This window comes from Poeciliopsis prolifica, unplaced genomic scaffold, assembly GCF_027474105.1.
Source record: "Poeciliopsis prolifica strain line A6 unplaced genomic scaffold, Auburn_PproV2 SCAFFOLD008, whole genome shotgun sequence".
Lineage (NCBI taxonomy): Eukaryota > Metazoa > Chordata > Actinopteri > Cyprinodontiformes > Poeciliidae > Poeciliopsis > Poeciliopsis prolifica.
Genome location: NW_026562383.1, coordinates 7,027,149 through 7,052,461, shown reverse-complemented (window position 1 = coordinate 7,052,461; position 25,313 = coordinate 7,027,149). Strand labels below are relative to the sequence as shown.

At 39.7% G+C, this 25,313-nt stretch overlaps 1 protein-coding gene across 4 annotated transcripts in view; it reads left to right on the top strand.

Annotated features, from left to right (window-relative positions):
* Positions 1-25,313, top strand: part of astn1 (astrotactin 1) — a 333,499-nt gene that overhangs the window by 294,883 nt on the left and 13,303 nt on the right. For all 4 annotated transcript variants that reach the window (XM_055032916.1, XM_055032915.1, XM_055032914.1 and 1 more), the window contains 2 exons: positions 16,963-17,098; positions 21,712-21,812. In XM_055032916.1, the coding sequence (XP_054888891.1) occupies positions 16,963-17,098; positions 21,712-21,812 (237 nt within the window). The remainder of the gene's footprint in view (positions 1-16,962; positions 17,099-21,711; positions 21,813-25,313) is intronic.

The window sequence follows — 25,313 nt, the reverse complement described above, 5'->3', positions numbered from 1 at the left end:
GAAAAAAACAACATAAAGGGGTGCCGTGCTGGTACGGGGGTAGAACCCAACTTACATAAGGAGGCGTTATTCCTCAGCATGGCCATCGCGGGTTCAATTCCCAGCCTGATTGCCTTTGCCTCATGTCGCCCTGAACATTGGCATTCTAGCGCCTTAACTATCAGAGGAAATTTACAAGCAGCCTGTTTGTTGAACCGTCGCTTGGAATTTTTTGTTTGTGAGGCATTTTATCAAACTTGACATTAACTTCAAGAAAAGCGTAACGATGCTAAAACAGCTGATTCTTGAAGCCCTTTACGCTGTTTAAGCATTCTGTTTATAGACATTTCTATGTGCATCTCAGCGTCTCGATGCACGTTTTACCTTCAAGTCCTACTTTTTGGTGTCCAGTGATTTACTTCTTCCCCGTTTCTGGCTCCCTAGATATTTATGTTGAAGATACATTCGGCAATGTGGCTCATTTAAAATCGAAGACTCTTAAGTTGTTTCAGTTCTGTTTTCTGTCCGTCAATATGCTGTTATACCTTAATGTAATGTGCTGTCCAAAATCGAAGAGAGGGAAACGATTTGAGGCTTAAAAATCGTCTCGTTCGTTTTGCTGCTCGGTGTCCAAACGCTTTCGTCTTCTGGAGAAGATGCATCTAATCTCACGAGGAAAGTTACACTCCCTAAACCATTTGAAACCCATCACCTCCTTCACACCCAATAGACAGGCATATAATGCACAGGCTTGGAGAATTACACAGTTTAACAAAATAACATTCCATAGCTTCGGGGTGTTGAGGTTGTCAAAACTTTTAACAGCTCCCTCTCACTGCCATTTGGAGTCTGTGATGTGTGAAATTGCACAGCGCAGCTCTAATTGCACTGAGCGAAAGTTGTCCACATCTGCTTCGCGTGGCTCAGCTGTATTTTCAAACAGGATGGCAAACAAAAATCAATGTACAGCAGAAAACTTTACGACAACTTTTTACTTATACATTGATTATTCATTTTAATTCTTTTGCTAATGATTAATTGTAAGAAGACACACTCTGGCGAGGGTGGCTGGGTGTGTACGGCATGTTAAGCAACAGTAGAGGCAAGAAGAAGACCAAGAGACCGGAGCGCCGTTCAAAAGAGATGGAAAGACTTGCGAAGCACGCAGCGGTTTTGATTTCAGCTGTTTTCTGTCCTCTAACAGAATCGGTTTCGCATGAGCCAGAACTCAGTTCTTTGCAGATAAACTTCTTTGGCTGCCTCTCTTTCTCCTTGCCTCGTATTTCTGCCTTTCTATTCCACCGCTTTTCTCGACCTGATGTTCTTACCTCAAGCAAGTTATCTAGTTGCATACCGACTCATTTTTATTTCACCATGCTTCTCTTCTTTTAAGGTTCCTCGACAGGAAAAAAAACTTCTTCTTTCTTACCTTTTTTTTGTATACTTGTTTTCCTCTATTTTCCTAAAATCCTAAAGTGAATCAATGGTTCAGATGGAGGATGTATACACCCAGCTTGCACCCATATAATCGTGTCTACTTGAAGATGCTGGTCATAGCACTCACTAGGCGTTGTCATGCTATTAGAAACCTCCATTTTCAGGCTACACTTATGGTGAGTTTTGCAGCGTGAAAGAGTAAGAACTGTGATAGATGTGTCGCAGTATCTCTCTGTCGCCTTTAATGATGCTTTAACAGGCATTGTTGTAGCTGTGCAGTGCGCTGATACTGATTAAATGGAATCCCCAATGAAGATAGGTGACAGAGAAAATCCATCAGCAGGAATAGATGGACTTCTGGTTAACAATCACTCGCCGGCTTCCCTCTGCTGAATGTGATCAGCTTTGAATTTTAATGCTGGAATGCCTAGGAAACAAAATTAAGCAACTTCTGAGACCAGTGTTCTGTACTCTTTTGATTTTGTTTTACAGTTTTGTAAAAAGAATTTTAAAAAATGTTTGAATTATTGCTGACGTTGAAATGTGTTTCAAGGATTCTCATATTGAAGGTGTTCAGATAAATATCAGCGATTTGAAACAGTCAAACATACCATTTGTGATCCTTTTTGGGGGGGGGGTTTGTTGTTTTTTTGTTTTTAATTAACATTATCATAATACAAATTTAAGCAGTGTCTCAAAGAGGCTTGTTTTGATTGGTTATGTCAACAAATAGTCTTGATTTTAATCAAGCAATTGGTTAATGATTTGGAATTTATTTTTCAGAATTATGGAAACATAATGTTCTCCACGTATTTATTGAGACTTTGCTCCTGATGCCATTTTCTAAATGATAAATGTTTAAAATTAGAGCCTTTTTTTTAATTTCTAGATTTTTTTTTCTTTTTGCAATACCAATGCAACATTTTAGGACATGGAATTGCCCTTTTTCTTTACTTAAGATTGAATAAAGTACATGCTGGAAAGGATTGCACAGTTGGTAGCACTGTTGCCTGGTAGCAAGAAGGTCCTGGGTTCGATTCCTGTTTTCCCTGTGCCTGGTGGATTCTCTCCAGGTCCCACAGTCCAAAAACATGACTTTCAGGTTAATTTGTTTCTCTAAATTCTCCTCAGGTATGTGTGTGGTGTTGACAGGTTGTTTGTCCTGTCTGTCTCTGTGTTGCCCTGCGATGGACTGGTGACCTGTCCAGGGTGAACCCCGCCTCTCGCCCGTTGACAGCTGCAGATGGGCACCAGCACGCCCCCTAACCCCAATGGAATAAGGATGTAAGAAAGTGGATGGATAGATATGCTGGAAAGCTTTACAGCTCAGTAAAATGCAGCACTACTTTAATTAATCCATTCATCCATCCATACATTCATACATTCTCCCTTTCACCCCATGCAGAGGGATTCACAACATTAGGAGTCTGAGATGATGAAAGTGTAGAAATGAGTTTTATGTGGTAACTGTGACTCTCAGCCAATCCATTTGACTTCATTCTTGCTTCTTTTAGATGAATGCTTTTTGATATCACACTCGCATCTTGATTTGTGGCGCAGTTGCGGCTCATTGTTGTTCTTGGAGTGGCTGATTGTGACGGTGCTGCAGATTTTGCTGTGGAGTGTAAGCGTTGCTGCACCACAAAGCATTTAAACCCACTTTACACTCACCCATTCTGCTCAGTCCCTGTCAGCTTAAGCCAACACTTTCTCTTCGACACAAAAACATCCAAATTGTGTTGCCTGCACCTCTCCCTCCTGAACAAGAACATTGACAAACAAAACGCTGTTTCTCTGCAATCTCATCATAATCTCCAAGCAGAAACAATCCTTAAGTCTGGCCCTTCATCCTCCGGAAAGTTGCACACTTTTTTAAATTTTATTCCGGATTGTGAAGAAATACCCATATAACAATGGGCAACTTAGAGAGTAGTCCAGATCCATTAATTTAACTCAACTTATCTGTCAAATGTGCATACGCCCCATGCACATTTGTTTGTTCCTTATTTAGAGCCTAAGAATAGATAGTTCACTGGTGTTTGTGTCTAAAAATGAACAACAATTAGTAAATAATAAAGACATATTGGGGATGAAGGGGGAAAAAAAGACTGCGTGTCAAACAGAACATATTCTGTTGATTCAATAAAATAAATCTATTATATAATTATACAGTCTATAATAAATCAAGGGCTTGTTACCATGTTACACATCAGCACAAAAACACAGTTGGCTTTATGACAAAGCAAGGATATTGTTTCATTGTGCAGAATGAATTATTTGTTTCCACGCTGCTGCCATGACTCCTGGAAAACGTTTGATCTTCCTCGAATTTGAAAAATCATGTTTTTGTCCTGAAGGTAATCCATAAACTTTTTCATAAATTTATTTGCCTGAAGGTCAGTAAAATCCAAGCCTCCACTAATGGGAATGAGACATCAGCGATCACCAGTGATGGAAGCACAGAAAAAAGTAAATAAATGAATAAAAGAGCAAATATCTCTCCACTTTCTCTGAAGCCTCATTGAAAGCAGATGTTTCTGACAAAACATCCTGAGAGCTGCGGTGTTTCCATGCAGGGCTTATCCTTGTTGACAGCTGCACAGTTGCATTTTGTATATTCGTCTCTTGTCTGAGGTTAAGTAACGTTCGGTAAGCCTGCACAGATACAGCTGAACATCACAGAGTCCAGAACTCTGCTGGGTCTGGAGCCGACAACAGCTTGTTTGCGCAGTGATTCCTCCCTTAACAAGCTTCAGGCACACAAGGTGAGATCATAGCGAAAGCGCAGACATTCCCTCACGAATATGCAGGGTCCCCAGCAGATGTGTGGACCCATCGAGAGTTGGAAGTCTGCTTTAAGTCAGGGCACCACTGAGCTCGGCCAGTGAAAGCAAACATCCCCCTGAGCTGGATGCCGTCCAGCGACGGAACTGCTATAAATGAGGGCAAGGTTTGCTCCGGGGTCACCGGTACTCTAAATCCAGTCAATAAACACGTTGCCCACCTGTTTATATCCCACTCTCTTATCTATGCGCAGACAGCTCTGTCGAACCGCGCGCCTCGTCGTGGCAGACGGGTCTAATGAGCTGCCACTGATTCACCTCTCACAGCCGTTCTTACTTTACTTCGGAGATCAAAAGTCCCTGCGCTCATGTTCATGCGGCTTCAGAAATAAACACGGTAATGATTATTTATAATTGAAATTTTTGGAGATCAGTGAAAGCAACAAGAGTCTATGGTCGGTTTATTTTGGGTTCTCAAATGTGATTCTTCGACGGAAGGTAAAGGTTAGAGGTTAACTGTAGGATTGCACTTTAGTTTTTGACCAACGCTTTGAGAAAAACGACTTCAGTCAAAAAAAAAAAAAACATAATAATTAAATAACTTGAATAGTTGGAACTGACCTTGCCACAAACTCACTAACAACGAGGCAAAGTATTGAGCCAGTTAACTCAATTTAAAATATGGATAGATTTTCTTTTTGGCGATTTGTGAAGCAATGTAATCTAACTCACATTTTCGCAACAGTCTTTCTGTCACTCTTAGCTTTGTTTCTGCACTGGATTTATGAAACAGACTAGATATACAGGAGGGAGTTTGTGAATTTACTCCTGTATTTGTTTTTGCAGGGAAGTCTAGGTCATGACCTGACAGCGTATTCCTCAGAACCTTCTTGAGATCTCAATAAAACAATAATGCAGTAGTTTGTTCAAATTAATACAGTGGATAGCTACATTAAATGGTTTAATAAAATATGCTGCTAAACAAGGCTCAGACTATTAAATTATTATTTACAGCCTGTAAAAGTATGCTGCAAATGTAATTACTGGTGTAAAATAAAACAAACAAAATAAAAAGAACTGCATGAAATTTCATTGGTCCATCCCATGCCTACAGTCAGTAGCAAAACAGCCTTCATCTTAAGACAAATATAAATGAACACAACTAACAAACCCAATAAGCAAACCAGTTGTGTTATGTTGTGGCTGATACATGTACCTTTGGTGCCCATCGTCACAACAGTTCACTGCCTTTCTGTCTCTACATAAATCCTTGTGTTTTCCTCAGTTAATGCAGCTCCAGTTGTCATCCCCACCCGCCTGATCCCAGGAAGCCATCACTCTGCCCTGTTTAGAGGTCTGAGGTCTGGCCCTCGTCAACCATTGGCCCGCGTGTGGCTATTTCCATGTCGGTGTGACATCTTTGGCTTAAAAAAAAACAACAAAAAAAACCAAACAAACGGTGCACCGACTTATAAAGTTGGTCACAGACCGTAATTTTTTTTATTTCGTTTCTTTTTTTTTTTTCTTGGATTCATTCATCTTATTGAGCTTCATTCAGTGATTCCAAGTAGCCGCACGGTAAACACCTAAACAGATGGCTGACAGATACAGCGGGCATTGCTTGTTGAAAATCCTTTGTGTCGCTGCTCCCAGGCAAATATTTCCAGTTCATGTCGGGATCACTGCTGCGTGTTTCAGTCGTGAAGAAAATGCATAGATTTTACAGTTAGACGTGTTATACAGAAACAGGTTCTTCTTAACATGCTTACTTACCTCTGATTTAAGCATCCCTTAATAAAAGGTAGCTACTTATATTATTTATTTCATTACCTAAAGAGACAACATTGTTTTATTACTGTGTTGTTACCAAAATTACCAAAGAGTTTACTAGTTCAGTTTAGCTTCCAGGAGGGCTTTTATTTTATTTAGCCCAATTTATGATTGGGAGAACTGTGTATAGTTTATGCAGAGAGCAAAGGATATAAGGTTTGTGGTGCTAAAATAGGAATTCTGTTGCAAATCAGAGATAGCGTCTTAATTGTCTAAAACAACCCACAATTATGTTCAGTATTGTTTCCATGGCAGACGTTTATCATGGTAAAAACTTGATGCTTCACTCTTAAAGAATGCTTTTTCCATTAGAGACCCATGAATGACCTAATGCAAAGGATATGTGAATGTACTCCTTTCTTGTCCTTATAATGCCTCTGCTGACTGACACGATGCAGCCGGCGCAGACCATCTCTGTTTTAAATATCACTGTGAATTCAAGAGAGGATAAATATTTTTGTTTTAAGTTTGCTGACAACTTTATTAAAAAACGGTGAGGCATTTTCAAGGATAAAATATATGATTTAGAAGCAAGCCTGCTTCAATAGATCCAACCGTCTTACACTGTTTCTTTAAACTAATTAAAACCCTTTACATTAAATCAGCTTGTGTCTAGTTCAGTTCTAATAGATCCCATTATGAACATTTTTTTCCAGTGCAACGATCTCCTGGAGAACATCAAAGCAGTTTATTTCACCCTTCTTATACCAGAGGTTTATAGAGAGGGAAGAGAGACCACTTGTCTGAAGAGTATCCAGGACTGCTGACATGGTCAAAGATTTATTTTTGAAAAGTTTATTTGTCAGTTTTCGCTCACGGGTAAAAACAATCAGGTCCGATAGGCGATTGTTCATTTTCTACATGTTGCAACTATCATTTGACGGATAATTTTTCACTCTCAGATTTTCTCAGCAGAGAACCAAAATCTCCTTTTTACTTTCTGACCTCTTCAAATTTAAAGTCTACAATTATTTTTTTTAGCTGACTGAGAAAAGTAATTGTAGAAAAGCAGTAAAAAAACAAAAACAACACAAAAAAAAAAACAACTTGCCTTTTGTAAGACTTTACCATTGCTCCAATATGAAGAACACAATCAAAACTGTTAGGTAGACAGACAAAGGGAGTTTACAGAGGTTACAGGCTTTTTGTTCCAAAATATTGTGCGTGTGAGGAATCGTTTTAGGTTTGCTAAAGAACGAAAAAAGATGAGGTGATTTGAATGAAGTGATTCCAAGATTTTGTTTGACACAAAGAAATAATACATCTGCAGCAGGTCGGCGTAAAACGGACACGTTTGCAGACATGTAAGCATATCTTTTATATGAGAAAAGCAGCTGACTGACATCTCCATCTCTCTAGAAGCATTTAAGGAAGTTGTTTGTGTGAATCGTCCTTTTGGGAGCAGAGGTCAGTTGTGATTAATTAGAAAATAATGTTCTTGTTACTATGTTATTGTTTACAGCGTATGACTGCTGAGTTGGACATTCTGCTCTCAAATATTGTATCCGGCTAGCTCCAAGGTGCTTTGATGTGTCTCTGGCTACATTAGCGCTAAGCGTGCCATGTTTCTCATGGAAACCGCTGTCCAGCCATGAGACGCGCTTTGGTCAAAATCTGAAATAATTGATGCGGCGGTGATGTAAACGCGGCTCACAAACCTGCGTGTTGAACGTGACATCGAGAGAAAGTACAAGAGAGTTTTGTTTTGTTTCCTCTTTTCTCTCTGTCCAAAAAATGACTTATTTGTATCCAGCACTCCTGCCCATGTGGCCAATTATGATTGACTGCTAGTGGTTATAACCAGTGCTGCCATGCCAAGAAGTAGCATTCAAGACTTTGTCCATGACTGAATGTTGTGACGCTGCGAAAGAAAGATCAACAAGTCCAGACGGCTTTTGTCAAAGCTTTGCTGCCCGTCGGGCATGTCGCGGTGTGCGTGGATCGAGGTTTTAATAAAGCGAGCAGTTTCCTTGTCACCAGCTGCAGCAGAAGTGGTAAAATTCTCGGGTCGTCTTTTGTGAAACCTGTTGTTGGAAGGAGAACAAAAAAGAGAATCAAACGAGAGTTGAAGCGTTGGAGTTTACTTTTATGGGCAAAACATATGTGTTGCTGCATAAACCATGTGTTCATTTGTGTGACTTGTGTGTTGCTGTTTTTCTCCCCGCTCCACCCGGTCGTCCCCCTCAGTTCATCAGGTTCAAAACACTCCCCGGTTTGCTTTGAATGCTCGTTGCCAGTGAAGTGTTAACTGAATATATTTCAGAGATAATAAATATATATTTTATTCCAGTTTAAATCACTTCCATGCCTCAATAACCATCTGCCGTAAAGCAAACAACCTGTTGTGGTTTGTAGATAAAGCCTCCTCTTTCAGGAGGCGTCACTCGTTCTCTTTTGCTTTTCAAAAATTTATATATTACAGCAGTACATCCAGAAAATCGGGGTGGTTACAGATAGACAGAACATAAAGAGATCTTCTGGGGTGCAATGTGCTCCCACTGGATACTAATAATTTTTTTTGTTCTCCCTTTGGTTGTTTTATTCTCTGTATAATTTAATGTTGGTTTTTATTGTACAGCACTTTGTGAGTTTATGTCTGTAAAAAGCACTTTATAGATAAACTTTGCGTACTTACTTACTCAACTATGAACAATCGAGCATGGGAGTTCTCCATCTGGGTTTAATATTAATGATATCAGCATATCTGAGTCCTGGTTGCTCCAAGATGGAACCTGGTAGCAGTAATGAAGGTACAGCTGTGTACAGGTTTACCATGAATAATTTGAAGAAGCAGGTGAACTGGCTAATGCTTTAGCCCACTCATGAACACACTGAGCTACTTGACTTATTGCAACACGTTTGCAACAGTAACTATTGTGGTCATGGGTTCTTGTCATCCCTGACTGCAACATACAAGATTTCATTCGATGCCTAAAACCAACGACCCGCATGGTCCAAAAACATACACTTTTCTAATGCCTCTTAATTCGCTCGTTGTGCAACAGAGCCCTGCCAGGTGACGCGCACACACCTCCAAATTGCTCACACGGACAGCTTACTCAGAGACAAAGGATATATATGTGCATGTTTGGTCCTTTTTGTGACGTCAGTGATGGCAAGAGGGGAATATAAAATTCTCCCCCTGTTGTAGAGCACGTCTGCTCTGACATGGTGAAGTAATCAAATTTACTATACTGTTAGTGTAGCTCACCCCAAGCGAATGTTCTCAAATTCGATCAACAAATTTTGAAATATAAGCGCAACATTTTTAGGGAACATTGTGTTATGATTTTTGGCATGGATGTGTGTTTTTCTTCTCAGGTCAACATCAACGGGGTGTTTTTTTTTTTTTTTTAATAGGAAAGTGGTGTGGCCCTTTTCGTAGGATATATAACTGCTTGCGTCATAAACAAACAATCTTTAATCAAAACCATGCATGAAAACGACTCGCTGCACCGTGAATTTATTTCCATATAAAAGGACCTGATGTCTAATACAAGTCGAGATTTCACAGTGCAAGCATGATCATCTTTAAAGCACCTGTCCTTTCCATTAAGGAGTAGAGAAAAACAGCAGTGTCTAGGACACACACACACACACACACACACACACCCACGCACACACACTGAACTGACAAAAGCAGAGACGACTTCAAAAGTTATTCCATAACTCAAATCAGTCTCCTGGCAGTTGTTGATTCTTTCCAGCCAATCATACTTTAAGAATGCCAAGGGTAAACAACTCCAGCTGAATGACAAGTTCCTGGGAGTTATGGTTCTTGATCATCTGTAAAACTGGATCTTCGCAGTCTGTGTGTGGCTCTAAAATATTCCTTCCTGTGATCAGAAGAAAATATCTTTATATAACGTGGTGCACGTTGATTATTTTTGACTTGCATCATTGGCAGTCCTTAATAACAGAATTTGACAAATGTTCCACTCCAAACAATCCTACTGTGACTTAAATTTTGCTTTGTTTGAAATCCATGGGCATAATTACAGTAATGTAAAAGGAAGCAAGAGATACAATCCTGTGAGAAACAGATTTCTTATACGTTTGGCTTTTTATCACACTTAAACATCTCAGATCATAAAATATATTTTAATAGATCAGCATAGCCTGAGTAAATACCACATTTATGTTAAAAATAGGATTTTGTTTATTGAGAGAAAGAAGCTTTTCAAACTGACTTCACCCTATTGGAAAAGTTAATTGCCTCCATAAATTTCCTTTACCACACCCAGTAGCAACAACATAAAAAAAAAAGATGTTAAAAAGCTTCACGGTATAATCTGAATCTTAAACAATTCAGGAACAGCTCATGTTTTGGGACTTGAATGAATCACAGCAAGACTCTATCCAAACAGGAGGCGCAGGAAACAGTTTGTGGACTAACACATAAACCAACAGACAATCGTCCGATTACTTTTTCACACACTTCTTTGGATTACTTTTTCCCCTTATTTGAAATCACCTCAAAACTGCATTGTGAATATTCTTCAAATTATCTTTTTTTATTATTATTGTAAAGTATTATTCATATAAACAATCTAGCGTAACAAAAAACAGAGAACATCCATAACAGGGTTGATACTTTTACTCAGCATTGTACATGCAAGCAGTAAGAAAAATAATGACACATTAGTAGATTTGTAAAAATACATCCAGCACATGGAATATTTCTTGCTACCACAACTCTTGTCCAAAACAAGCTGCCTGGTGCCTGTTTGTGTCCATAACTTTCAACAGTCTCCATGTCTCCTGCAGCAGCGACTCAAAGTCTTTTCTCCTCACTCAGGAAGCATCAAGACAGAATTTCCTGCCTTAGGCAGATTTACTGATTTTGCTAAATAGACAGATTTACAACATTTCCCAGCTGAACCTTTAACATTCTACGAGTGTCATCATAGGAAAGCTGGCTGGCTTGCAATCCAGAAATCAAATGCACTTTTTTTTCCCCTTTTACTGCAAATCCTGGGAAATTCATGCTGTTACACAAAAATGTTCCACTGCATTTTGTCATCGAATGGGCATTTTCTGCCAGCTGTTCAGCTATCTGTCAGTGGAAATTAGTAAAATTTCATAACCAATGTTTTTTGTATTATTATTTATTTATTTAAATTACGCCTCAGAAACTGTTTTGGAAATATGAGCCATCTGTTCACTAAGTCAATCTTTTGTTGTCATTTCATATCTATCTTCATAAAATCTAAACCCTGCAGAAAGAAATTTTCCTTTTACAGGCTGAAACTGTGATATTTCTTTTCTACACTCCAGCTGACAACAAATCCAGAATTTTCTTTCCATATTAAATGTTTGGTAGACAATGCACAAATTCTGAAGGGATGAATTCACAACTCTTGTGCAATAGTTCGCAACAAGCTCATTTATTAAGTAGCCTATTCAGGAGATGTTTAAGGGCATTAAAAAAACAAAATTTTCATTGTTCCTACACTTTATTTGCTAAAGTTAGGTTAAACTAATGCTTGTTAAGATAAATATGTGTCAGAGTGCATAAAGCATCACAGCTTGTTGCACATGGGGCTGCAGACCAGTCAGGGTTCCCCAGGTGACCCCCATCTACTACTGGAAGGAGCAGCTTTGGAAACATTAGCATCAGAAGTGGGCCATGGAGGAATGAAGGCAGGAAGCCTAATCTGAGGAATCTTGGTGTTTTCATCATGTTCAGAGTTGGGGAACACATTGAAATTGCAAAGGAAAACTGGAGGAGGCCAATTTATGTTTCTGCTGGTTACCCTAACAGGTCTGACTTTATTTGGTTAGATAAGAAATCATAATCTGTTATTGTCCATGAGACTTAACTGGTCCATTATGGGCATAAGAATGATGGAAGTATGACTTCATATGAAGTCTTTCTTTTTTAATTAAACTATACAAGTAACTTGAAAATTTTAATGACTATCTCTGTATTTCATTAGAGATACTCAATTATTAAAGGAAATGTTAAAAATTCAGTGGTATGTGGGTACAAAATGGTTCATTTACAATAACAAAATGGCTGTAGAAAAGAGACACAAGATGGCAACGCATGAGGAGAAAAAGGGAGGATGGATTGTAGAATCGATCAAGAGCCATTCAATATGCCTGAAACACAATTCCTCCCTGCCTTTCCACACTAAGGTTGCTGTGACTACTGTCTACTGCAAGCAAGACTCTGACTGATTGTGAGAACCTCACCACCCTCGGGAAGAAAATACAATAAAAGGAGCGCTCCCTTTTGAGATTTGTAGTAACCATCTCAAGCTGGCCCAGTCGACAAGAATCGGGGAGAGAAAGGTTTGCTCTGATTTACCTCCAGGATCGATTTCATCTTCGTCTGTCAACAATCAATGCGGTCCGTGTCCATTTTTTTCTCCCGCTTGGGGTGAGTCATGTCCATAAATGCCATGGCAGCACACAGTGTTCACAGTGTTATTGGTCTCGTTTGACTCTCGTTTATAATAAAATCTGGTCATTACAGGTCTATCTGGTTCTTTAAACAAACTTCTATGAGTTTTATGGCTTCCAAATGTTCTGCCATGAAGTCCTCTAATATATGACTCAAATGTTTTGCTGCAGATGTACAGAATACAAGTAAACCCCTTTCAAGGAGGAAAAGAAATATAAAAACAAAAAACAAGAAAATTCAAACAAACATACACCAAAGACACGATCAGTTGTTTCCTTCATTGCCCCTTTTCCACTTGTACCGTCCCATCACGGCTCAACTTAGTTTCACTCGACTCGACGTGGTTCCAGTCTTTTTCCCTCACAGCTGAGTACCACCTCTATGTGTTTGGTTCGTCCTACCAGGGCAGCTTCAGTCTGAAAAGTAAAGGCATACGATCTGGATGTTGAGCGTTTGTCATTTTCAATAAAACGCCAAATGCACTCTGTCGTCTTTGGGAATTTTTACAACTGCCAGGGCTTATATTTTTGTAAGGAACGATCATTGACTCCCCCCCAGTCAGTCAGTCGGTGGCCGGCAGTCTTCTGACATCGTACTTTCAGCCTGATTGGTACACTGGGAATCCCAGTTGAGTAGGGACTGAAAAAGGGGACGGTACCAGGACAACGTCACTAACAGAGGAACCCGGTCACCAAGTCCAGCCACGCCGAGTTTGTCCCCAGAGGCATCCGAATGCAGATACTTTTATTTTGGGGGCGTGGATTTTATCATCATTAAATAATCATTTACAACAAAATACATAATTCAATGGACAACAAAAATATGTCTAAAGTTACTTTGGGTTTTTACAGAAAAGTCTGGTGAAATATTTTTAATAAATCCCATAAATTGGAGAAAAAAAATGTATTCCCTCGATGTTATCATGAGTCATCATTTCATGGACACATGGCAACAATGAGCGGTAACGTGAGTCACTTTTTTAAGAGAAAGGGCATTGATTAAAGTTATTGATTGCCAGCCATTATTGGTTTTCCTCTCTGTCCACACAGTACATCATACAGTAGGAAACAACTGAGTGCATAAAAAAAAATCTAATTGCTGACCCGCCCTGTGCTGTGTCTTTATTGCTGTTTGCAGCTGCTGGGAGTAAATTTAACCCCCCGTGTGGGATTCTACCATTTTGGTCAAAGTTTATACAACTGAGCATTTAAAATTTCCACATTTACAGGGAGGCATGAACCTTTCCGAGCTATCACTGGTTAACAGCCAGTGTCGTAAAATCACACGAGTCAAACATGCTTGCTTAGGGAAAGCTTTTGCACAAGGAAAACTGTAGTAAAGCCCATGCCTTGAGACACATCCAAATGAATGAAACTCATTTCTATAAACATTTGACTTTTGTTGCCTGTATCCCAAACGCCATGTACGACAGAAAATTACACTTTGGGCTTCGCTGGGATTGCCATGTAACAGTAACAGCACTTCCCGTGACAATCAGGAGGTTTTTGAAGCTACTTGTTTTCCAGACACGCAAAAGAAAATAACTTGCTGCCTCAAAATGACTGTTTTTTTTCTTTTTAAGTTCTTGTGCTGCTTTTAAAAGCAGTTGAGTTCCAAATAGAAATACAAAAATGTGCTACGTCTCAATTTTACTTTTCAGAAGGGCAGCCACCAAAAATACCTAACCAGAAGAAAATAAGATCAACTCCTGTTCGTGTTAATTATAGTTAAAAGTGTGCTAATTTCTGACAAAGTAATAAATCACAGCCCAAATGCTGGCGTTGAATTTTCTCTAACTGTATTCTGTTGGCCATGTTTGTCCATCGTAAGCTACTTTCACTCACACCAAAATAAATTCTTGGCATGCTTCCATATTGGTATATTCCAACGAGGGTTAAAATACACCTCCGTACCCAGACAGGATATTCCATCAGGCTTTCCAATTAATATACTAAGTGATTCAAAGCTTCACAATGTCACTTTTCATTTAAATCTCCAACCATGTTTATACCTTTCACTCCTCTGACAGTCCTCAGTACTGAGTAAACATCCTCCTCTGGCAGCTTGGACACACTTTTTTCTTTTTTTTTAATTAACAGGCTCTCCCACTCTTTATGTTTCCATGGCTTTTGTTCACCAGATGGTGGCACAAGAGGATGACCACCGCAAAGCGCCCATCACTCACCGCATGTGCTATCTGACTGCTTGAACCCTCGCATGCTTGTATGCATATCCTGTTTAAGAAAAACCGACCACCTCAGTCCATCCACACACACACACACACACACACACCTACACACCGCAGAGGTGCATAAATACACAGGAACAAGCATTGCTTGTGCAGCGCATACTCAGGGATGGCCACCTCAGAACCACCATCACTTTGCACACCTTTCATAGTCGTAGGCTTGGTTTTTCCTCCATGCAGTGAAATCCACTCCTTGGGGGCCAGTTGGCCTTCTGATGTATTTACGGGTGCCAGCAAGGGATACAAAGCTAGCTGTGTGTGTCAAAAGAAGCATCTATAAACCCCTGAAAAGAAGGTAATAGAGGTGCTTCTTTTCTTACATTTTGTTACATTTCAACCACAAACTTCAAGTCTAGTCTCTATAGAATTAGGGCAAGAAAGAAATAATTTTTTTGAAAAAAAGAAATCTTGTGTGGCCCAAGCCATGTAGGAAGCACAGAAAGTACATGAAAATCTTTTGGTGTTTAATATTATTTTAATGTTGAAAACATTAAAATAAATAAATGTCAATCAATTAGAGAAAAATTGAGGACTAGAACGATTTATGCACTTATTCACAAGGTGGAATATAAACAGGCATGCAGAGTGAGGTAGTGTTTTAATTTGTAAATAACAGATATTCAAGTCCAAGTAAATGAGAGCACAGGAAGAGCTGAGCTCTGCAGCACTCCCCCTTCCTCGGTGGTCGAACCGCGTTGTAAAGCTGCTGTTAAGCGTGGAGGGAAACAACATTTTGCAGTACAGTGCTATAACAGATCAGCAGGAACGGTATTCGGTTACAGCAGTGGCCATTATACGATTACGCAGCGCCGGACAGAGTGTAAGTAAAGTTCAGCCGTGCTTTTGAGATGAAACGCCGCAGACGTTTAACCTCAAAACTCCCCGACTCTTAAATCTAAAGTCGGGGAGTGTCTTCAGAGCGTGAAACTGTCCTTTTGTTAATTACACAGCATTTGGAGTGGAGGGTGAGAAATAGAGCATTTAAAAACACATTAGTGCTGAAATGCAGTGACTGCAACGATTGATAGAGATAGATTGAACATGTCTGGATATAAAAATAAATGTCAGAAACTTTCAGCAAAATATTGAAATATTTTATATTTTTCCCCACACATGGTTACATTTCTACAGGAGTAGCAGCAGAAGCAGAGTTTTTATTTTCAACTCCTGAATGGGTCGAGGGAAGTGGGATCCACCATCTGCTTGGACGCCAGTCTGCAACAATAAAGTGAAAGTGTGTGTTAAACCCAATAAAGAGAGATCCTCAACACCAGGTTCCTTTAGTGGGGTTTTTTTTTCTGGGACGCTCAGATTTACAATGACCGTGCCTGGATCGGGTTATTCAGTGGATAAAGCGGACCTGAGTTCATTTGAAGGAAGAAGCTGCACCAACAGTGGACTTCTTCTCCCCTCATAAAATAAATACAAGTCGGTTACCTTGGCACATTCCTGTTTTCCAGGAATATGCCTTCCTGATACACACTGCACATGAAAGGCTTATATAATGCTCATTTTTGTGTGCATTTTTCATAATATTAATATTTCAGTTCCGACATAACTGAGCAGTAAGAGATTAGAGGAATGTAAGAAAATCTCTTTTTGACAAAAAATGAAATGATGTAGATTGGGATGAATGTCTTTCCTGTTTAATTATTAATATCAAAGCATGGTTCCCCTGTCTTTACAACATCTTTAACTATGACTACGATCCTGCCCGAGTATTTTAGTGTTTAAATCTGGACCATGAACATCCAACATAGCTGCACTATAAAATGTTAAGAAACAGTATTTTCCTCACCACATATTTCTTCTTATTCTTTTTAAAAAGTATCTTTGCCTGTGTAGATGCACTGCAGTTTTCACATGAGGATTTCCTCTGTTTCCAGCCACTCTGAGCCATTATTCAAAATCTAAAAAGAAAAGTAGGACATAATTCCGCCATAGGAAATGAAAAATAAAAACTAATTGTGGGTAATTGCAAATGTTTCGTGTCAGTAGTTGCGGTCCATCTATTAGGTGGGGGGGCTATAACTTAGTCTCATAGACAGCTTGATTTGAAAAGCTGTTTTCCATAGTAAATTAAACCGTCTTCTGTATTTACCTCAATTATTTGTCTGACTTGCCACAAAAAGTAGAATCAGACCAGGTAAAAAAAAAAAAAAAAAAAAAGCTTTTCACAACATTGCATATTAATATTGTAGCAAAAGGTGCTAAACCACAGTCCAAGCAGCAGTCTTTCCAAAAAGGCATTAACCCTTTCATTCTGTGCTCTGCAGAAACCCTCTTGAGCTTTGTGGATGACATCCTGTCTGGGGCCAGGTCTCCGTGTGTGATGCTGGGGGACATCCCAAACCTGCTGTCTTCCTCCATCAGCCTGATCATTCGCTGCCTGGAACCTGATGCAACTTACATGTGAGTTGACGCTCCATGCTCAACGCGTGAAGAAAAGTGCACACTTGCTTTGCAAAGTGTCATAAATTGTCATTGATGGAAGCTTAAGGTGCAATTCACAAATGAAGTGCTGCAGTGTCTCAGAAAGGCTCTGGTGAAGTTGATCAGGCCTTACTGATGTCTTTATTGCCAGTATTTGCTGTCAGTATAAACACACAGGACTGCAAAAATCATTTCATTTGCTAATAAAAAAAAAAAGATTTGACTACAAAATTGCTTTAGCAGACAGACAATAGCTTTAGCCAGTACAATAAATTAACTTTTTTCTGTGTTTGCCACTAAACTCAGCTTTAAGTAAGAAAGGAAGGACAGATATTTAAATACTTTCACTTTGCGTTATTTACCAGCTCGGTTTCTTTAATATGTGGAAAATGTGAAAGGGGGAGTTTTGAAAAGTCTTTGCTTTTTAAAAAGCATCATTTACTAAAAAAAAAAAACATAGTTCTCATCTTAATTAACAGTCTAAAATTTAATGATAAATTTTTGAATTGGTCCACATTAGAAAACGTGAAGATTGCTTTTTGGTGGAGGCTGGCTATATGGAAACAAATCCAGGTGACACAGTATCTCCATAATGCCTCTTCAACTGCATAATGCAGTTGAAGAGCATAATTCCATTTTTCTAACTCTGAAAAATGGAAATAGAAGCAGATTGTAGCCTGAACTATTTACTTAGTGCCCTCAGTTAGTCCTCAAGGGATGCTATCTCGTATGTTTTAGATCATTCCCTGTTTCAGCACACCTGAAGTAAATGGACTCTGGAAAACTTGATGACATGCTGAGGAGGTAATTCAGCCGTTTGAGTCAGCTATGTTGGCACAGGAGCACATGAAACACAGGGAAGCAGTCTAACATTTAAAACATTTTCCTCTAAAAATCACTGGTTCCACAATTATTAGCAACCTCTTTAAGCCAATAGGACATAGCTTGGTCTTCCAAAATGTTTTACGAGATTTGAGGCAATTTATTGACCATTCTTGCTTCCACAATCTCTCTAGATTACCATGAGTTCTGCATCTGCTTTTATACTTTCGTCTCTATAGTTTATCCCACAGGATTTCTTTATGAAATGTAGGTCTGGGGACTGAGATAACCAGGGAAGAAAGATTGATTTTATATCTGGTAAATCATCTTTGCCTTGACTTGATCACTATGTTTTCATCATTAACCCATTAAGTTTTCCCCGGGTTTGGTTACCTCAGGAGATATTAATTTCTTATTTCAAAGAATTAGTGATGCTCAAGCTGTCCAGTAAGGTTTGTTTCAGAGGAGAAACAGAACCACATCATCACATTTTCTTCCTCGTGCTCAAAAATAAGCATAAGGTGCACTTCCATATTTGTTCCATGTTTACGTTTGTGATGGTAGGACAGAAACGGTTTTTACATGACATGTGGATGCAGATACAGTTGAAAGGTTGTGGTGCACTCTTGGTGACCTAATGTTGCCCCTCCTGACTGCAATGACTGTTGAACCTTTTTATTCCCCTCCATCCCACTGTGGTTATGGTGTTGGCGACAAAATAAACTGAGTTGTTATATTTATGAAAAAAAAGTAAAAAAAACATTTGACTAGATAGGAGGTGAAATTTGAGTGAGATGATGAATCTGCCATAAAAGACAAACTTGTCTAATTTTTAACACACCTTTATCAACAGTTACAGAGGAAGCTCTATGTCAACGTAGCACCTCTGAATATCGAGAGGTTTCTTAATAAAAAGTGTTAAGTTATGGCTCATCATTTCTAGGAAACTTCATGTAACTTGCAGACAAAGCAAGCATGTGTGTCACGACTCTAGCTGAAAGTAGCTTCTTTAATGCCCTCCGTAGATCAGCCTACACAGTAACCGTACAGATGATGACTCTCTAAAGGTTGCAGAAAAAGTGCCATTTATATGTGAAGAAGTTATGAGAGTCAAAAATGCTGGCTCATTAATTGCGGCAGTTTGACTGCTTTGTCATTTTCTCTTCGCAATTTGACGCCTTGAAATTGGATCTCAGTCTTTTTAAGGCGCTCCTGCTCTTTCTGACAACAAAGCTTCTCCAATATGTTGCTTGCAACGTTTCATAGAGCATTGCATGGCGTTGGGATTTTTTGGGAAATAGGTGGCCCTTTGTGAGTCCAAGTGTTTCGGCACCCCTGAATGGCTGCCAGGGAAAATCAAAGGATTCCTCAAACATGCATCACAGGTGGTGAACCCAGATCATGTCTCTGTCCTCGTCATTTCTGGCTGACATATTAGTCACTGTTGCATGTCATCAGAACTCTCTGACCTAGAAATGGCATGAGACGAAGTCTACAACCCACAGAAGTTGCTCAGGCAGTGAAGCTCGTCCAACATTACACATCATTGCAAGTTGTAACAAGGTTTGCTGTGTCAGTCAGCACAGGGTCCGGAGCACGGAGACACCAGCAGACAGGCCAGTACACCAGGAGATGTAGAAGCCGCAGTAGGAGGGGAACAACCCAGCAGGACCACCTCTTCTTTCTTTGTCCAAGGAGGAACAGGGGGAACACTGCCAGAGCCCTGCAAAATGACCTCCAGCAGGCCACTAATGTGTGCATTTCTGCTCAAATAGTCAGAAACAGACTCCACCAGGGTGGCACGATGGCCCTGCATTAATGAGCGGGGCCTGTGCTTACAAGCCAGCGCTGTGCAGAACGACTTGCATTTGTCAGAGAACCCCAAGATCGGCCAATTCACCACTGGTGTCTCTTTCTCTTCACGGACGAGAGCAGGTTCACACTGAGCTCATGTGACAGACGTGACAGTCTGGAGACGCCGTGGAGAACGTTATGCTGCCTGCAACATCTTTCAGCATGACTGGTTTGGCGGTGGGTAAGTAATGGTGTTTCTTTTGGAAGGCCCTCCACGTGCTAGCCGGAGATGCCCTGACTGACATTAGGCACCGGGAGGAGATCCTCAGACCTCTTTGTGAGACCCATAATGTAGTGGAGTGAGTCGTGGGTTCCCTCTGCTGCAGGACAGTGCTGGGTTTCATTTGACCAAAGTGTGTCAGCAGGTCCTGCATGCTGCAGGCATTGCTGCTGTAGACCGGCCTGCTCATTCCCCCAGACATGAACCCAACAGAGTGCATCTGGAACGTAATGTTTTCTTCCATCCAACAACTCCACTCTGTCCGTTGCCTCATCATGACCGTGTCTAGTTGTTGTAGGGAAGTCATAAAGGCCACACACACTAGCCCCATTCTGACTTGTCTTGAGGAATTTCCATTGACGCTGAGTCAGTCAGTGATGTGATTTTTCCACTTTTTGAGTACGATTCTAAATCCAGACCATTATTGGAATAACAATTCAGATTTATATTGATCATTTTTATGTTGTTTTGTTCTCAGCGCAATCCACTATGTAATAAATGAAGATTTGCATCTGAAACGTTACATTAATTGCGATGTAAGATATGTCAGCCTTGACTTTATTTTTGGTTTTTAACTGCATAATAAGACAATAAAAGTGCAAGAAAGCTCGAGGAAAAAATTCTGAAAACTACTATTTTTTTCCCCCAAATGGCTCTTTATTCTTTCTACATATGTTTGTCTGCAGAGTAAAAAAAAAAAAAGCTTTAACATGTGATGCCGTGATCAAGACCGGATACTCTGATTCTCTCTCAAGCATGTTCACACTTATCTCACACAATCCTTGCCAGAAAGGAAGCCACACACACTGCAGCAAAAGGGAGCAAGACACACCGGGGAATAGAAAAAGGGGGTAAGAAGTTTAGCCAAAAGACCTTAAATCAAACTTTGGGGTTTTGAAAAATAACAAGAAAAACATAAAAGAAAAAAGCATAAAGGTGAAACACGGAGAGAAACATTATGAACATGAAAAGTAATTCAAAGAGAAGGGGCAAGAGGCCAACAGGCAGTTTGGATGTATATGGGCTGAATTAGCCGCTACACATGCTCTTTTATTTTCAACATCCCCAAGTATCCTGCTCCTTTTTTATCCTGGCTGACAGTTCATTCATCTCTCCAAGACTATTACTCTTATCCCTCTCGGTCTGCTGCAGTCTTTAGATTATACAAACGGAACCTGAACAAAAAGCTTGAAACCATGTGGTGCCTGGTTCGACAAGACGATGACGCAAAGAGAAACATGCGCAATGCTTTTGTGAAAGCCGAAAGCTTCAAGAGGAGATCCTCTGTCTTTGTTGGACGGATGTTTAATCAGTCAAATTAAAAAAAGAAATATGTGGTTTTTGTCTTCAGTCTTCCACTGTGCAAGTTGTGTGTTTACCACAAGGTGGCGATATTCAATCAGGAAAACGCTACTGTGAGGGCGCTCCAGTGAAAGGACCATAGAGGCTGCTATCCCCAAAATGTGACTCTTATTAGATTACCAGCTGGAGCTGTCTGTCAGTTTGTTGCTCTCGAAACTATGTTGTTGTTGTTAACAGAATAAAATGAAAAGAACAAGAGGACGCTACACTGTAAATCCCGTAAGGCAGAGTTTGTTCTGCAGAAAACGTCCAAACCCATAAAGCAAAACAGCTGATTGCAGGAGTACTCTCTGTATTCTCCGTGGACCTATTTTGTTTGTTTGTATGTCTTCAGGTTCCGTCTGTGGGCAGTGGACAACACAGGACGGCGGTCTAGTCCAAGTGAGGTCACCATCAAGACTCCCTGTCCAACTGTGGATGATGTCAAAGCGCAGGGTGAGAAATGAGGCCCAGTGTGTTCACAACCAGCTCACTGAGATGAATTTGTTTTTCATGTGAATAATTGTGCAGTTAAGCTTTTGTTTTTTGTAACAGTGTGTCAAAGTTAGGGGCTGCGTAATATACTGCGTATTCAGAATATCCATGTAAAAGTATTCGCATCTCTGGGGCTTTTTCACATTTTGACTCGAAACGACATCATTTAATTTTCCTTATCTTAATTTTGCACGATGAATTAAAACGTTGCCTGTGGTTGTGAAACGGAAAGAAAGAACTTTATGGTTTTCACACCTTTTACAATATAAATCTCAGGCAGTGTGATATATATTTGTCTTCAATTCCACCTGAGTCAATACTTCACAGAACAATTGTTTACTAAAGGTAGTGCACACCTAAGAAAAAAATTCTTTTTTTAAACTATGAATCAGACAATTCATCAGTTTTCAAGTCTTGCCAATGTTCCCAATTCCACAGATGTCTGGCCTTTAATTGAGTCATTATAACATAAGAATATGCTTTGATATAAACCAGAGAGGCTCCAATGGACATCTTAAAGAATTTTTTAGATAAGTCATAAGTCTGTATGTGTAACAAAAATAATCAATGTCGCCACAGAATTCCTTGGTAAACAAAAATATCAAGAGGTCAGACATGGACTTCTTTTTTTTTTTTTACATTTCACATGGCTCCGAGTAAGCACTCTGTTGCTTTTTGTTGTGTCATAGACGTATCAAAAATCTCGCTCACACTTGGTAAGACGATCTTAGTACAATTATGTTTGTTGTTCAAACTGCTTATGCTTGCTGTCATAATGCAGTTTCAAATCAGAAACCGTCAGAGCTGCGTTCCCCTGGCAAATTAAATCCTTTGTTCTTGTGCAGGGCGAAGGGTGAATGAAGACAAATTATGTCCAGTTATCTCTTTTCCTTTTGGAGCACAGTTTGAGAGAGACAGCAGGCTCAAATCGTGGCACCGGCAGCTACCAGTCACAGCTGCCTTAGGTGCCACTGGCTGCCACGACCTGCTACTGGCACCTGGGACGGGTTCAGCGACCAGCTACAGCGTAATCACGGCAACTTCTTACTTCTTTGATCGGTGACATATACTGCAGCTTCTGTGTCAGATCAAATATGAATACATTTATTTAATAAAAACAAAAGAAAGAAAGAAAACACCGCTGGATCTGGCACAGCCATGCTACGGAGGCCCCTAGGGGAAACGGGGAAAAACATTTTTTGCGTTTCCTCACAAAAGTATTGCATTTTCTTTTAATTGCTGCATTTCTTCTTAATTGCTTCGTTCCCTCACAATAAGCAATTAATAAATAATTAATTTTCAGTCTGACACAAAAGACGTGGCACACGTCAAGGAAGCAAGATGTTACCGTTATTACGCTGTAGCGGATCGTGGCACCCGTCCCAGGTGCAAGTAGCAGGTCGCTGCAGCTTGGGCAGCGGTCACTGGACGTGCCGCGGCAGATACCAGCATGAGGTCCTTTGGCACTTTACGCGTCAACATGGATAAAGAAAGAATCAGTTTTTAATCGGCCACTGATTGAGAGCTCAATGTTCATTTTTCTTCTGGAAAGCGAACCTCCTCAGCACAGCCGACACTAAGGCTGACTTTCTTACCTTCTTCAACCAGTGGTCGCAAACGATCAGTTGATGTACCACATAAATGTCCAGTAAGACATATTTAGGTTTAAAGCTGCGATGGGACATAATTCTGTCCAACTTTAAGGTGAATGAATACTTATGCAGGGCATCTCAAACTTTATTGTGATGAGCATGAAAATAGAGTGACTAAATAGTTCTCAAAAGTTCTGTTATGAGATGAATTAATTCCTGCCTGTTTGGAGCTATTTCTCAGTGTCTCACAAAGTAGATGTCATGTGAGTTCATAGAGTGAGTCATAAAGTCACAGGCAGATAGTTTTTCCTCTCTGGATCAGGACTGTTTATGGTCACCGTATCCTACAATTCCGTGAGGATATTGACTATAAAAAAAATATATATCGTCCCATCTCAGAAATTAAAGAGCTGGAATCCTTGCCGACCTTCTGCAGCAATAACGGCTTCATAGCGAAGATGTTTTTGTGGATCCGGCTGCTGATTTTAATCAGCCATTACAAAAATGCGCTTCTCATTGAAGTGTGATCCTACTGGGCTTACGCTGTTAATTTTAATGCCTGGAGAAGTATAAATGGTGTGAAACGTAATACTTCCAGTGTACTGGGTGACTTTATTACCATCCAGAAGTGGGGATAAGTTGCTAGCCTGACAGGCCATGAAAAGCTCAAAAATCTGTCCGAGTTGCAAAAAGCCTTTCCAACTTCAACTTGAACAATGATTTATGCTTTTTCAAATGGTGTTCTTAGTGGAAGTTGCACGTTAAAATAGCCTGCTGCATATCTGAAGATCTAAAAGTTGGCTTAGAGTATGAAAAGGAAAGAGCTTCACAGCAACACTAATGAAATACAGAAACAGAAACTCTTTTGCCCTTGAGTTACGAACAATGCTTAACATTAACTGTTTAAAACAGAACAATAAAGTATTACTAAATCTTTAAAGTTTACATCAAAGTGGTGTTTTCAGTCAAAGTCTGAAAAATGGGGGATGAATATTATTCATCTTTCTTCATTTTCAGTGTTTAAGTGTCTAAAAGTGCCTTCATTGCTGTTTTAGGGAAAATAAACTAATTAGAAGATTCTGTTATGAAAAAACAAATTGCTCAGAATGGGCTACAAAGGCCAATGGCAAAGAAAATATGAAAATATTTTCATATGTCTTCATTGACATATGACAATAAAGATGAAAATCAAGATGTGACAAAAGGACAAGTGTGTGAATATTTCAGTATTTCGAAGGGTTGTTCCTCAAAACACCAAAACAGGGTAAAGAGTTGACCTGTCTGGGTTTTCTTGAAGACTCTGATTGCTGTCAAAAATATTGCAAGCCTGGACATATTGAATGACCCAGAGCTGCAAAACTACTCAAAAGTTCCACAGACAAACCATTCCTCTGTAACTCTTCATTTACATTATTCAGTATAGACATTTGCCTAGAGACTCACCCCCGATACATCATTAAAGATAATGTGTTTTTTATACAGTTGAAACCAAAATGGTTCAACATCCTGTTGGTTGCTTTGCTTGCACAGTTTTTAATAATCTGACAAGCATGACTCTCTTCTTGACATGTTGGTTGGTTCGTTTTATGCTTTTCTCATGAAAACAAGGAATCGGCAAGTTTTGAGGGCTTCCACAGGTGTGTGTGCCTCCGTTTGACTGAAATATTGTGCTTTAACATCACCGTGACATCTTCGTCTTGCCTATCCATAATTGTTTATTAGTATAGTGATCCTAGCTTGGGTAAACTGTTGTATTTAAAAAGTTCTCTCATCATTTTGACATTTAGGGAAAAAATAAATCATTTGATTTCATTCATTTGGAAATGATACCGATAGTTTAAGGTCCCACATATTGATGACAAAGTAAGTT